The sequence below is a fragment of the Gouania willdenowi genome, chromosome 17 (assembly GCF_900634775.1).
Source record: "Gouania willdenowi chromosome 17, fGouWil2.1, whole genome shotgun sequence".
Taxonomy (NCBI): Eukaryota; Metazoa; Chordata; class Actinopteri; order Blenniiformes; family Gobiesocidae; genus Gouania; species Gouania willdenowi.
The window spans coordinates 24,049,780-24,064,294 of NC_041060.1; the positions used below are offsets into that span (position 1 = coordinate 24,049,780).

General features: G+C 37.8%; 2 protein-coding genes across 2 annotated transcripts; one reads left to right on the plus strand and one right to left on the minus strand.

Annotated features, from left to right (window-relative positions):
- The first annotated feature begins 1,212 nt into the window (after nucleotides 1-1,212).
- mrpl37 (mitochondrial ribosomal protein L37) lies at nucleotides 1,213-12,176 on the plus strand. Its single transcript, XM_028472373.1, has 8 exons — nucleotides 1,213-1,608; nucleotides 2,603-2,786; nucleotides 4,736-4,851; nucleotides 7,987-8,175; nucleotides 8,246-8,397; nucleotides 10,743-10,874; nucleotides 11,530-11,604; nucleotides 11,999-12,176. Exons 1-8 carry the CDS (start codon nucleotides 1,236-1,238, stop codon nucleotides 12,074-12,076), a joined length of 1,299 nt encoding a protein of 432 aa, XP_028328174.1. The 5' UTR covers nucleotides 1,213-1,235; the 3' UTR covers nucleotides 12,077-12,176.
- Nucleotides 12,177-12,318: 142 nt separating this feature from the next.
- Nucleotides 12,319-14,316, minus strand: mplkip (M-phase specific PLK1 interacting protein). Its single transcript, XM_028472374.1, has 2 exons — nucleotides 13,751-14,316; nucleotides 12,319-12,492 (listed from the first exon to the last, which is right to left on the minus strand). The coding sequence occupies exons 1-2, from the start codon at nucleotides 14,150-14,152 to the stop codon at nucleotides 12,376-12,378; spliced, it is 519 nt and encodes a 172-aa protein (XP_028328175.1). The 5' UTR covers nucleotides 14,153-14,316; the 3' UTR covers nucleotides 12,319-12,375.
- Nucleotides 14,317-14,515: the final 199 nt, after the last annotated feature.

Consider the following 14,515-nt stretch of genomic DNA (forward strand, 5'->3'; position numbering starts at 1 on the left):
TTCAGCTGGTTCAAAATGCTGCAGCACGTGTACTGACTAAAACTAGGAGAAGAGATCACATTACTCCTGTATTAGCCTCTCTGCATTGGCTTCCCATAAAATATAGAATAAAATTCAAGATTCTTCTTCTCACTTATAAAGCCCTAAATGGACAGGCACCAGTCTATCTCAAGGAGCTTGTAGTGCCATACAATCCCCCCAGAACACTACGCTCTCAAAATGCTGGACTACTCGTTGTTCCATTCATCTCTAAAAGTAGTATAGGAGGAAGAGCTTTCAGTTATCAGGCCCCACTTCTCTGGAACCATCTACCAACCACGGTTCGGGGGGCAGACACCCTCTCTACCTTTAAGGTTAGGCTCAAAACATTCCTCTTTGATAAAGCTTTTAGTTAGGAACCAGCTCATAGCTCATAATTAAGATGCAATAGGCATAGACTGCCGGGGGGGGGGGTCTGGCATGCTCGGTTGGAGAGAGGTTGGAGAGGGCGTTAAGAGAGAGGTCATTTAGGTTAGAGAGGGACCGGAGAGGGTCCCATTCCTCTTTCAAACACTCCCTCTATGTCTGCTTACTCCCTTGTGTGTTTGCTCCTGTACTCCTTCTGGCTTTTGTCTTGCAGGTCCGTGGGATCCTCAGTGTGGAGTTACAGAGACTCAGCGGCTCTGTCTCCACCCTTTTCTCTGCACTCACCCAACACAGCATAACGTGGATGGCTGTTCATCATAGGAATGGGATCCACACAAGGTTCCTGCTGCTTAACAGAAGGTTTTCCTTGCCGCCATGATGAATTCATGTTGGGTGTGGGATACATATGTATGTGTATATACGTATATATGCATATGTGTGTATCCATAAAATGAAGAGTCCGTCCTTAAGACTGCTCTACTGTAAAGTGCCTTGAGATACCATTGGTTATGATTTGGCGCTATACAAATAAAGATTGATTGATTGATTGATTATAGGTACTGTAGGCTATTGGAAATGGAAAAATAAATAATTCATAATTATATTATAATTAAAACAAATAATCAAAATATAAATTCACCCTTGGGTAGGTACTGCCTACCTTGCCTACCCTGACGGCACGTCACTGATCTACACTCTCTCTATCAACCTCTATTTGAGACTCTAAAGTGCAGTGATTCTGTTGAACAGAAGGGGCAGCATTACGCTTCTTTTAGTGTACAGCCTGCCGGAAACCATTACAAGAAGAAGAAGAGGAGGAACCAACAAAGATGGCGGCGCCCTCTTCTCTAGCTCGCTGTCAGCTCTCTCAGACCGGGTTTCTCCGGGACCTAAGCCTTCTCTGTGCACACAGGGGGATTCTGCAGACCCAGGGAAGGAGCATCAGCGGCGGTCAGACTTTCTTTTCTGCCCGGAAAGCTCCGTTACGTAAAGAACCGGAAAAGGTGGAGATCCCCGGGCTGGAGTTAGTGACCTACGCGGACAGGATGCACTATGTGCCGGGACTCAACAGACCCAAGCCCCAGAAGTGGGAGCGGGACTTCAAAGACCCCAGATACTACAGGTCTCCACCGCCCACGATGATGAAGCTGTACAAGGAGAAACCGTGTTATGTGTACAACCAGCGGAGCAACGTCCTGGAAGGTCACTGACACAGACTACAGACACAGGACTGAATATACGACTTTAGACAGTAGTGACAGACCAGTGTGTGTTCAACCAGTGCAGCAATGTGCTAGAGCAGTGGTCCACAAACCTTTTTGGTTCGTGACCCCATTTTTTACATCATATATTTCTAGCAAATACAGAGTAACCAGGATTTAAAGATGTGCAAGCTCAGACTTTATTTATTAATTCATTTAATTTTTTCTTCTATTTAACCAGATTTAGGGCTGGGCGATATGGACCAAAACTCATATCTCAAAATGGCAGTACATGATTTAAATCATGATAATTTTAAGTCAAATGAAGTCTTGATTATAATTGAATTAAAGATAAACATCAAAACCCCATATTTTTTAATGCTTTATTTTGTTAAATTTCACTCTCTCTCAAGTACCCCAGGTAGTGCCATCACGTACCCCCATTTGAGAAACACTGGGTTAGTTGATGCTGTGTTAATATTTTGTGAATTTGTATAACTTTGGATACCAGAAAAGGGCTATATTTACACTAGGAACTAATAATAAAAAACAAGGTAACCAAATTAGATGATAGATATTAGTTTTTAGTGTATTTTACAGCTGATTTAGAACCCGTTATCATGATAAATGCTAATAGAAAGGTAACACAAGGAGAAGTTTACCTTTTTTTAGGTTATTTCAAACTCTGTAATTGTGATCAATTGTAATTGAGAATGTAATTGTAATTGACTTGTTGAGGGTAAAATGTAATGAGAAAAAATTCTGGTAATTGCAATTAAATATGGGTAATTGAAAATGTAATTGTATCTGAAAAATGTAACTGACCCCAACCCTGGACTTTACCCTACTGACAATAACATTAGACCCACTAAAGAAAAAAAGACTCATACAGCCATGCTGAGTCAAGCTACAGACTCAATGAATCTGCTACTCTGTGATATGTGTTGGTCTGTTGTTGTTTTGGTCACATGACGTTTGATGATTCCTTGTCTCAGGTGTTCCTCAGGCTGCGTGGTTGACCAAAACCAAGGTGATCCCCACGCTGCCTCCTCAGCTGCTGTCATTGGCTGAGAGCTCCACAGATGTGATACCAAACCAGGAGGAGCGCGTGCAGAACGCCATCAAACAAGCTCGCTTCTGGGACACGACGGAAACACGCACACCCAAAGAGCGATACAGGTAAACATCCTTAGAGAGCAACAAAACTGAAAGAGTAGTTTACCTGTTGTTGGTGTATCAGTTCAACTGGTCATTATTATAACTGGTGACTAAGTGTTTCTACATCAGTTACAAGATATGGTAACATAATCTGAGGCTGTGCAATTATTCAACATTTGATTACAATTTTGATTATTACACTCAATGATTTAAAAATAACAGTCAACAAAAAAAAAACATTATTTAAAAAAAAAAAACAATTTTTTTTATTAAACATTTTTTATTTGTTAATTAAAACAAACTTCCAAATTTAGGATATCGACAAAGAATAAAGCTCGAGAATATTAACTTTGAGTTGTTAAATGCATGCGCATGCAAGCTCCTCCTCCCTGCCCCGCCCCTCTTATAGCTAAAGCTAAAGCTAGCCTAACCTGCAGGCTAACACGAGGAAAGTTTTTGCTAGCGGTCTTGAAACATGGCAGGAGAAACACATCTGAAACACTTAATAAACAATCGACGCAAGTCTAATTCTCTGATATGGAACACGTTGGTTTTGTTGTGCAAAAGTGAACATACTTGATTTAAGAATAATTCATTTGATTTAAAAGCACCTTTCAGGCCACCCAAGCACACATTACAATAAAAGCAGAATAATAAAAAAAAACAAGTGCAATACATTAGTGTTTGAAGGGTTTCATTTAAGTTTAAAGAATATATTTTGCATTGTTTTGTACAAAAAAATAAGTAACTTAAAGCTAGTGTAGGTAATTTTCTCCAGATACACTTTTTAAGTTTTTGGTTGAAATTCTCTTAATGTTCTGACGGAAATTAAGATGTTATGTGCTCTGAAATAGGAACGAAGAAAATCCATCAGCTGTAGCAGCTGTATTTCTGTAATAACTTCGACCAATGGAAAAAACAGACCTTTTTTTTAACCAATCACGTCTCCCTGCTCGTTCTCGATCCCTCGCGTGCATGAGCTCACACTGAAAGCTCGTCACCACTGACAGAGTTAAAACAGAGCTTTTGGTCACGTTTTTGAACATATAAAATGGTAAAGTTTATTGTTTATTTACTGTTGAATGAGACATGAGACAACGACGTTTCTACACAATACAAGCGATGAGCTGAGCTCCTCTTCTGCAGCAGCTGTGCCCATGCATGTGAGTGAGACGGAGCACAAAGGGGAGGGGCGAGGGGGGTAAAGGTGGAGCCGTCGGGGAGGCTGCATTCAAAATCATGCTAGCTTTTGAAAACCACCTACCCTACCTCTAATCGAGATTTAAATTATGACTAAAATAATCATAGTTACAATTGTTTCTATAATCGAGCAGCCCTAACATGATCACTCGTCGTACCGTTCACCAACTCATACGAACGCTCGATGGGAAATTTACTTTCAATCGTGAATTGAAGGGATTTCCATATTTTGCATAAACACAACATTGACCTGTGACGTAACATGTCACTATTTATATTGATTACCATATGAACTGATACACCACACACATTTTTTGTGTATGTAAATTTCACTGAAACATTGTTGCAGATGGGGTTTTGTTAAAGAAGCTGCATATTGTGATAAGATGTGTTAAAAAATAAATAAAAAATGTCAAATTGTACAAATGTTACATGTTTTAGTGGCTAGCAAAATAGGAACAATGATTTCCTATGAAATCATGTGATAAATGAAACAATTTCTTGAATTAAGAAAAAAAAAGTGTTGCATGTTGAAACAATTCCCAGCTTTTTAAGTTTCCCTTATCTTACCCTTTAATTAAAGTGAAACCGTTAAAAATGTGTATGTTTAACATGTATATGTGTCGGTACCTTTAAAGTAGCTCACAGTCTCAGAAAAGTTGGTGACCCCTGACTTAAACTAACTTATCGTGCTTCCCTAAGTCTGGGTTTGTTGCTGCACGGTGGTGCAGAGTCAGACGAGGACTGATGTGTGTGTATTTGACCCTCAGCGTCACTCTGCTCCACAACCTGCTCCACCTGTGTGCGTCGCTGCAGCCCAGCCACCCCGCCCTCAGTCGGAGGATCCTGGCTGAGAGCTACGATCTGGGTGCCACGTGGACACGAGGTAACAAACCCTCACCACGGGTCACGTTTGTGCCTTGTGGTTTCCATAATGAAAAACACACACACACACACACACACACACACAACCCTGAGCCCTCATTGACTTCACTGTGTGAGGCTGCAAGGGCTTAGAACACTAGAAATAGAAATGGGATGGTTCTTTAACGCTCCTTACGACAGCAGCAACACACACTTTTTTATGATTGTGTTTACGGTCTCTGTTTATTACATGAGCTATTAATAATAAACTCAAGTCAAATATTAAAGTTGAATAATTGAGTTATTTCTGTAACCAGTAAATAGATTTACATGTTTTGTTCTCAGCTGGAAAAACGTTAGGGTTCGCAGCTACAATGTTGAACAGGATTATCAATTAGGTGGAGTTTCACAAACTACATTTTAGTCTAGTCGTAACAAAAAAAAAGAAACATTTAACCAAGATATAATAAACAAATATACAAAAAACAAGTAAAAACTACAAAGCAGGGGTACACGGGCACCAGGTAGCCCCCATGGACCATGTGAAGGGCCTTCTGGGGCTTTACTCACCAATGAGCTCCTACTAAAATCTGATTTACTTTCCAGGATTCAAACTCACAAAGATAAATACAGATGAGAGATTTATATAGTAAAGTTAAATACTGCTGATAAAGTTTTAGTAATTAATTAACCATCTTTAAATGTGTATTTCCACTAAAACATTGTGACAAACTGTTGTAAATGTTGCAGGTCTGGTGTATGGTCAGTGGTATGTTATATATATATATTTATAAAAACACAAGGTGGATTTTCTATTAAATTTAATGAAAATGAAACAAATAAATAAATTAGAAATAAAGTGTTTTAATGTTGGAACCTCAACATTTCCTACCTTTATATGTTATGGTTTCATTTATTCAGATAAACTGTTTTTCAGTGTCAACTGCCAGTCATCTTCAGAGACGTCTGCTGATCGCTTTGATGTGAAAAATAGCAGTCTGAAGAAATTACACCTCAACATAGACAAGAAGAACTTGATGGAATTATGTCCTACTTTTTAAGTTACTGCTAGCCTACAGTATCTATGAAGTAGCTCACAGTTTCAGAAAGGTTGGTGACCTCTGATGTAAGGCAACAACTTAGACTATACAAAATCTATCTATAATTACATATCTACAATTACACACATTTAAACATATATACGCACAGATTTACACACTTTTCTTAATTTTTTTATTAAACATCTCCACATAAACTGTTCATATAATCTCCTGTATCACGTAGGAGCGACAAAGACACATCATTACAAAAAAATGAAACGAGCCATAAGCAAATGTTTTTTTTTTTAATGAAAGTAGAGGCTTCAGTCTTTCAGAATCCGGTGTCAGATTTCAGACAGTCATAGTAGAAAATATTCTGTGGGTCTTTAAAATCAGTCAAAATGCTCAAAAACAGCTGGCACTGAGGGGGGTAGAAAATCTGAAAATGGCTGGCACTGAATGAGTTCATTGATTGTGAAAGTAACTTTATTTAGCAACTTCTGGCAACACCCCTCACCACCTCAACATAAAAATGTTTCATATCAAAAAATACGATACATTTTTTAAAATTTAAAACATGTTATTTTTAAATAAAAGAATGACATGTTTTTCTAAAAGTTGACTTTAGTTTACATAAACACGTGGGTTGTGCTCACGCTGAAAACATTACTTCTCATACGTGAGGAAAATGGCATAAATAGTGACTCACAGTGACTGTGGTTAGTAACTTTACTCTGATTACTGGTTTGGTAATAATACTGTGTTAGAGTACTCTTTACTAAAAAAAAGTAGTGATATTAGAGTAACCAACGCGTTACTAAGTGACTAGCTTACTGTTATGTAAGGTCTCTCCTGGCTGAATATTAGCTCACAACATAAACATGAAATGAACAAATATTAAATGCGTGAAAAAAAAAAAAAAAAAAAACCAACAACCGTACCTGTTATGAGGATGTAAGAACAAAGTCAGCACCTGTGAATACATCTGAGAATACTATTTTAACCAGCAACCTACTTCCAGTTGCCATGGTAAAGGGATCAGTGGATGTTTTGCTCATTGAATTTTCTGTTCAGAAAAGGAAATCAAAAAACGAAAAAGGACTGGTTATTTGATTTCAAAATGATTTAAAAATCTTGATTTTAATTTTTTGGTTCTAAAACCAAAAAACAGAAATACCTGAGGACAAAAACCAAAAAATGCCCTTTTTTCGTTATGGTGAGACCGGAAATGTTCTATTCAAAATAACAGCACATTTGAGGAGTGGGTATATTTAAATGTATAAATACTGTGTATAATATATATATGTATATATATCAAGTTGAAATATGTAATTTGTGTTTGAACTGACTAATACATATACAGATTTTGTTAATTTACATAATTGATCACTGTCATAAACACAGTTACCAGTTAAAGTTGCTAAAGATTCCTTGTCTTCATACGAACACACACACTTGGAAAACAGAGAGATTCAGGTTCGTACCTCATTTATGGATTTTCCACCTCCAAATGTGCATCAGTGAGTCGCATTAAACCATTCCCTGTCCTTTCTTGGTGACAAACCCCTTCTACTCCCACTTTGGTGTGATATATTTGCAGTCATTTCTGCAGACGATAAGCCTTGTTTTGCCATTTCAAAAATGATTTGGGAGTACGGTTCCAAAGACATTTTCAATAGAAGGGAAAATATAGAGATAATTCATATATTTTGGTGCCAGAAAAACATGTCCTCATATGTGCTCTTATTTTGAAAAGAACAACTTCCGGTCACACCATAATTTTTTTTGGTTTTTTTCTTCTAGTATTTTTGGGTTTTCGAAACAAAAAATGAAAATCAACCAAATTTTTAAACGTTTGTTCATCACTTTTTAAGCCTGATAAAAAAAAATATGTCTTGAATTAATTTTTTACTTTTTCAATTTGAAAACGAAAATCAAATAACCAACCAATAATTTTTTTGTTTTTTGATTTCCTTTTCTGAACGGAAAATTCAATGACCAAAACCAACACTGACCGTAACGTGTGTGTCTGTGTCAGTGTGTGCGTGCGGCACAGATGTAGTGACTAGGACGTTGTCTTTGTTTGGAGGTGTGACCTGTCGTTTCTGTCGTACCAGGGGACGAGCTGTTTCAGATTCGCGGTCGCAGTGGTTTGATCCACTGCAGCATGGACCCCCTCCCTGTGATCAGTGAGAGGAGCGAGGTCCACAGCACTGCAGATCACGTCCTGGAGACCTTCTACCCCGTCTCTCCCACCATCGACCTGCAGAAACTCTACGTGTACAAGGAGAATATCAACTGCACAGGTGAGGCCTCCAGACTCTAACCTGCAACCTCAGGACGCAGTAACCAGCGTGTCTGTCTCTACACACTCAGGCTTCCTGGATGGCTGCCTCTACCCTCACGCACACACGCTTTACTTCTTCGAGGTTGAAACTCAATATAGACTGCGCCCGGAGCAGTTCAGAGCCAAGATGGTCATGTTCGCATTCGGGAACGCTCTGGCTCGAGCACACAAGCTCCACGGGGTAAATACACACTCGCTGAATAGCATCACATGCAGAGTTAGAAACTCGTCATTATTTAGTCACAGGTTTTTATTGTTGTACCAACATTGTTACCAAGGGTTACAATGAGAAGATGAGGAAGTTTCGTCTAATTCCAGCTTTTCTTAATTGGAAAATTAGGGATGCACCGACTATTAAGTAACCAAATATATTTGGCCGAATATTGCAAAAAAAACAACATTCGTCCTTCGGTGGAGTGAGTTAAAAGCAGGGCCCAATAGTAGCGTAGGACTCGTCAAACAATGTGCAGTGACATAGTGTCCGACGCACATTTTTTAGTGCCCGTTTAACTTTGCTGTGCCTGTGAAGCTCCGCCCGCAGCGGCACTCTGTGAGAACGTGATCAGCTTTAATCATCTTCACCTGCTCAGTGTTTGAACTGTTATGTCTGTTTAACTAAGAATAACTCAGTCCGTGTTGTCCTTTAGTTCTTTTTATTCCAGCCCTTTATCCGTGTCATAGATACACATTCACAGTCAGCATGCTACCTCAAGTACAACCGTTTCAGTGGGAACTTCCGGTTTACAAAATAAAAGTCCGTTGGAGCAACGTTATTAGAATGTTACATTCTAACATTGGGATCCCATGGGACAAGTTGTTCTGTTGTTGTGGACGAGACCATCGAGTCTGGAACGTCGTAGGTTATTGATAACTTCTGATACTGTATAATATTCTGACCCCTAGTGGTGAAATAACTGATGCTTCCTTGTGTCCATTTATTTTTGTTTAATCATTACGGTTTGGATAGTTGATCAAAACTTAATCAATAAACTTGATCAGATTCAATAAACCATTGACCCCTGAGGGTAAATCAGGTGACATTAATGCTGTTCTCATACATCTTTATATGACATATAATTAATTAGTTTATCTACTGTGGTTAAGCAGACTTGTACCAAAAGGACAATAATTCATTTGTTGTGGGTTTATCTACTTTAATGCATGTTTTTTTTTTTTTTAATTTGAAGGCCTAATATAAATTAAAAAAAACTTTGTTGTGCTTTTTTGAAAATCAAAGGCTACTGGAATAGTTTAAAAATGTCAGAATATTCAATAAACTTTTACTTTCTTTAAAAAAAAAACATGTCTAAAAATGTATTCTAGGCTATTTATGCACTAGTTAAAAAAAATAGAGAAAAACTTAACCGTATTCGATATTCAGTATTCGGCCAAATATTTATATTTTATTTGGCTTCGACCACAAATTTTCATTTGGGTGCATGTAGCAGTTTAAAGTCAGTCAGCCTTTAGTACTAAGTCACACAGTGTTTCCCATCAGTTGATTGTAGCCAGGGCTGGGGTTCATTATAATTGTAAATGTGTAATTTGTAATAAATTACAATTATGACGTAAAACTAATTATAAGTGAAATTGTAATTGGCATGAACATTTTATTAAAAACCTGTCAATTACAATGTAATTAAATGCAAAACTGGGGACCCATGTTATAATTGTACGGCTTACACATACGTAGTTAACAATTATTAAATATGTCATATTAACTTAACCTGTCGGTTCTCGAGAAGATCATTTTATACCATTAAAAATAATAATAATAAATCTAAGGTTATACTGACAGATGAAAGGCGCTGACGCTCACACCAAAAACACCGATACTTTAGTGTATTTTACAGATGATTTAAGACAGCGATTCTCAACTGGTGGGTCGGGACCCAAAAGTGGGTCGCAGACCTGTACTGGGTACCCACCCAGTACAGGTCTGCGACCCACTTTTGGACAGCTGGTCAAAAATGATCAAACACTTAATTTCTCTCATGTTGGAGTTGTCTTTTATTTTGACAAGCATGCTGTAAAACGCGTATTGCAAGGAAAAATATATAGATTTGTTTTAAAAAAAGATGATATATGTGTATGTTTTCAACAGCTATTGGTTTAATTCTAAAAAAAATAAAATAAAAAAATGGGTTGTGATTTAATGACCATGGAAAAATGTGGGTCCCAGATGAGAACCCCTGATTTAAGACATGTGTCAAACTGACATGTTATCATATGAGATGCTAACAGGAAGCTAACACAAGAGGAAGGTTTATGTTTTATGGGCTTAATTATTAAATTCTCAGTGATTGTTATTAATTGTATTTGAACTTTAGTAACGGAGAACGCAATTGTAATTTATTTCAGGGGGCAGATACTCATTTTAATTGTAATTGGACAAAAATGCTGGTCGACATGGATAATTGAAAACATAATTGTAATTTTCAAATGTAATTGACCCCAACCCTGATTGTAGCGTCTGTAATTCCCACACATGTACGTGATGAATATATATGTGTGTGTGTGTGTCAGACTGATCCTCAGCCACTGCTAGATCGACCCATCACTGTTCAGGCAGTGGGAACCAACGGGAGGATTTTCCAGTTCATGGTTTTCCAGCTGAACACGACCGATTTATCAGGAGATGACGGAGTAAAGAACCAGGTGAGAGAGAAACCACACAGCTGCTTTATTCTGTCATTTTGAACCAGAGGTGGGAAACTTAATGTTTGTTTGATGGGAGGGTCACATGATCAACATTCATAATAATGAGCGGTCTGAGCATTAAGAACAAAATGAACTTTTATAGTAATTGTGTGTTTTTCTGTCATTATGTGTATGTTTGTTGTCTTACTCGTGAGACATTTTGTGCATTTCTGTTGTCTCCTTATGTGTATTTTGGAGTCATATTGTGTATTTTTGATACCATTTTGCATTTTTTGTGCATTTCTGTTGTCATTTTGTGTTTTTTCTTGTCTTTTTGTTGTCATTTTCTGTAATTTTGTGTATTACTGTTGTCATTTTTGTGTGTTTATCTTGTCTTTTACTGTATTTTCCTGCAAAGTTGTAATTTTTTTTTAATGTATTCTTGCTCTTGTTTTGTGTATTTTTCTGTCATTTTGTACATTTATTTTAAACCATTTGGTTCTGCTCCTCACGTTAATAAAACATAACATGAATTTTACTCTTTAACTTTCAGCCAAACATGAGTTTTTAAGTTTAAACTGTTTTTTTTAAAAAAGAAATATTTCAGTCTCAACAGTAACACGAATAAATAAAGAGAAGCTTAATTGAGTATTTTTATTTTTTGTCGTTGCAGATCTGGATAGACGAAGATGTCGAGCTGTATGATTTTGCCAAAGTTAGACCGCTGATCAAAAAGAAAGTAGTCCAGGTAAGTAAAGCACTGATCATTATGGGATGTAGTTTACAGTTAAACCCATTTTCATCTAAAGATAATCATGAAATCTACTGAATGCAACAGAAAATTGGGAATATTGTTAAGATTTAAGATCTAATTTTCATCTTATTCCAGGAGACGCTACTTTCTAGACTTTAACAGTCAAACACAAGGAACCTGGTTTAACGCTACATAACCTGATGATTACTATGACTCCTTTTCACTGCTGCACCATCAACTGTTTATAATGAACTTGTAAATTGTATTTTAAATGGATCTGATTTCAACATAATCCATTCTACAGTATTTCCTCCACCAATAGGGTGGGTTTAGGGTATTATGTTTTGTCTGTATAATATTTTATTAACGCGTGTGTGTGTACTTTCAGGTTCCAGCCGGTCTTGCAGGATACAAGCCTGAAGTCTTCAGAAAGTTCCTGGCTCTGTATTTGCATGGAGCAGTGTAACCTATTTATTTTTCTGACTAAAACCTTTCATTTTTCTACAAACTGTCCATAAACTTCTGTTCATCTCAATTAAAAAGATTATTCCCAGCCATGGATTCTACTTCCTCTCTGTAGTCGTCAATACACATTTCACCAGTTTGATCCTAAATGGGAAACAAGCTGGAGAACTTAAAACTGACTGGAGTGTCTTGATCTATTAAAATAAAATTCAAACTATTCTGTTAAAAAAAAAAAGTCCAGTATAACAGAAAATAGTTTTTTGTATTTATTTTTAAATAAAAAAACAAATATCCTGTACATCACATCCTCCTGGCTGCGGTGGCTTTGTCTGCAGTGATGGGCTGTAGATCTTTCCACGGATCCAGCAGCATCAACGGGCTGAAGTATTCCTCCACTGGTGCGTCTGAAGAACCGTGCTGTACACACATGCAGTGAGGAGGAAAGGTGAGAACGACCCAGAAACCAAACAGTTTGAATAGGTTTAGTGTCATGTAAACGAGACAGTGGGTTACTCATATTGTCTCACACCATGCAGCAATTTATTAAGATTTAAATAAAGTACGTACGTGTTAAAAAAAAAAGTATAAGACATTCCTTTCTCGTGTGATACTAGGTAAATATTTTATTTTTTATTTATTTATTTTTAATTAAAACAATTGTTTGCATTTGTCATCTTAGGTGAACAACACAAAGAGCAATATGTTAATTGTTTTTGCAATAAAATATTAAATTCTATTGCATAATTGTGACCGTCACAGAATAGTATGAAAAATATCCCTTGGGAAATATATATTCAAAAGAGAGGATAATTGATTTAAAGAGAACCAGACTATTTATTTGGATAAAACAGGAGTCCCTGCTGGCTTTTGACCTTTAAAAAAAAAAAGCACAAAACTTTCTTTATGCACTTTTTGTTCACACTAAATCATAGTAAATAAACAGATATTCTGCATTTGATAGTATTGCGGCTATATTTTTCACCTTTTGAGACAGATTATGCAATGTGTTGTAAAACCGCGGATTCATATCGGTATCGTGAGGACTCCTGCAATTCCCACGCTAGTACACAATCACATTAAAACACAATTCATACAAAACGTGAACATCTTTGAGGGGGAATGTTGGAATCTGACAAACACACTGGTCCCGCTTTGTTAAATAAAACCAGTGGCGTTTGTAGCTGTTTTGGTGACGGACTTCCGGTTGCGCGGCCGGAAGTTTCAGGCAGACTGAACAAGCTTAGCTGAGTGCAAAAATGTATTAATAAAACGATGAAATGTAGTGTTATTGGATACGCACGGGTATTTATCGACTCTATACATGTTAATTTATCAAAACTTTGAGCTTAATGTTGTGTATTATTCAGGAAGACGGCGACTTTGTGCCTCGAAAGTGGCTTTTGTTTACATCACACATTACCTTAGAAAACATGCATTTTTAAATTAAAACGACCAATGTTTCAGTACAAGTGGCACCTATAACACACTGAAAACACGTCTCAGCCTTTTGTGAAATGTTATTATGCATTACTACATGTGAAAGATAAAGTTTAGTTTGTTTAATACAATTTTTTCCCTGCACGGAACCTTTTCGCTGCAGCACCGCGGGGGACCGCGAGATAAAATATATAAAAACAGAAAAAAGATGAATTAATCGCTTTCGTGTGAACTTTACCTTGTTGTAGTGTTGAGTTGAAGGGCTGAACGATCTGTTCCTCCATGAACCGTCCCCTCTGCCCCACCGCTGCCCTCGAAAACCCCGGGAGTCGTGATGAAACCCGGTGGGTGAATCTCCAAAGTTCCGCTGACCGCCCGTCGGATAATCTCCGTAAGTCTGGGGGCTTCCTGTGTATCCGACCGGCGGGCTGTGTCTATATCCGCGGTGTGCACCTGGAGAGAAGGCCGGTGATCTCGGGGAGTAAGGAGAGAAGCCCCGCGGGGAGCGTCCGTGTGGTCCGGGGCCGCCGTACGGAGAGCGGACACCGGGTGGACCCCAGCCTGATGCCGGGGAAGGGTGCCTGCCTGGCGGCCGAGGACCTCCGGGACTTTGCTGGGGTCTTTCTGGAGCTTGGTACATCGCGGATGGAAGATCAGTAGAGAGCCGTGGAACACGCAGCAGAGGACGGACACGCGCTTCTTTATATGTTGTTTAAAGTGCTCACTGCTGCCCCCTGCTGGATGACTCAGCAGATTACTGAGCACATTAACCGTACCTGTAGAAAACCCATGCAAGCAAATATTTGACAATTGTATTTAATCAGACAATACTTTAAGGTAAATCCTGCCAAACATCAGTTCTGTTTTGTAAATAAACTTTACGTGATGTTTCCCACTTTGTATTAATTTCATATTTAATGATTTACCAAGTTGTTGAAGATTGCAGAGCACATATTTGCAGAAGTCAAATATATGTATTTTCAAACCATTATTTTTTTTCTAG

Bases quoted from the DNA above. Each gene is read 5' to 3' on its own strand.
- mplkip (XM_028472374.1), bottom strand. From the start codon at position 14,152: ATGTACCAAGCTCCAGAAAGACCCCAGCAAAGTCCCGGAGGTCCTCGG. The intron at 12,493-13,750 runs GTAAAGTTCACA...ATGTGTGTACAG, and splicing joins CAACTCAACACTACAACAAG to CACGGTTCTTCAGACGCACC.
- mrpl37 (XM_028472373.1), top strand. From the start codon at position 1,236: ATGGCGGCGCCCTCTTCTCTAGCTCGCTGTCAGCTCTCTCAGACCGGG. The intron at 8,176-8,245 runs GTGAGGCCTCCA...CTACACACTCAG, and splicing joins GGAGAATATCAACTGCACAG to GCTTCCTGGATGGCTGCCTC. The intron at 11,605-11,998 runs GTAAGTAAAGCA...GTGTACTTTCAG, and splicing joins TCAAAAAGAAAGTAGTCCAG to GTTCCAGCCGGTCTTGCAGG.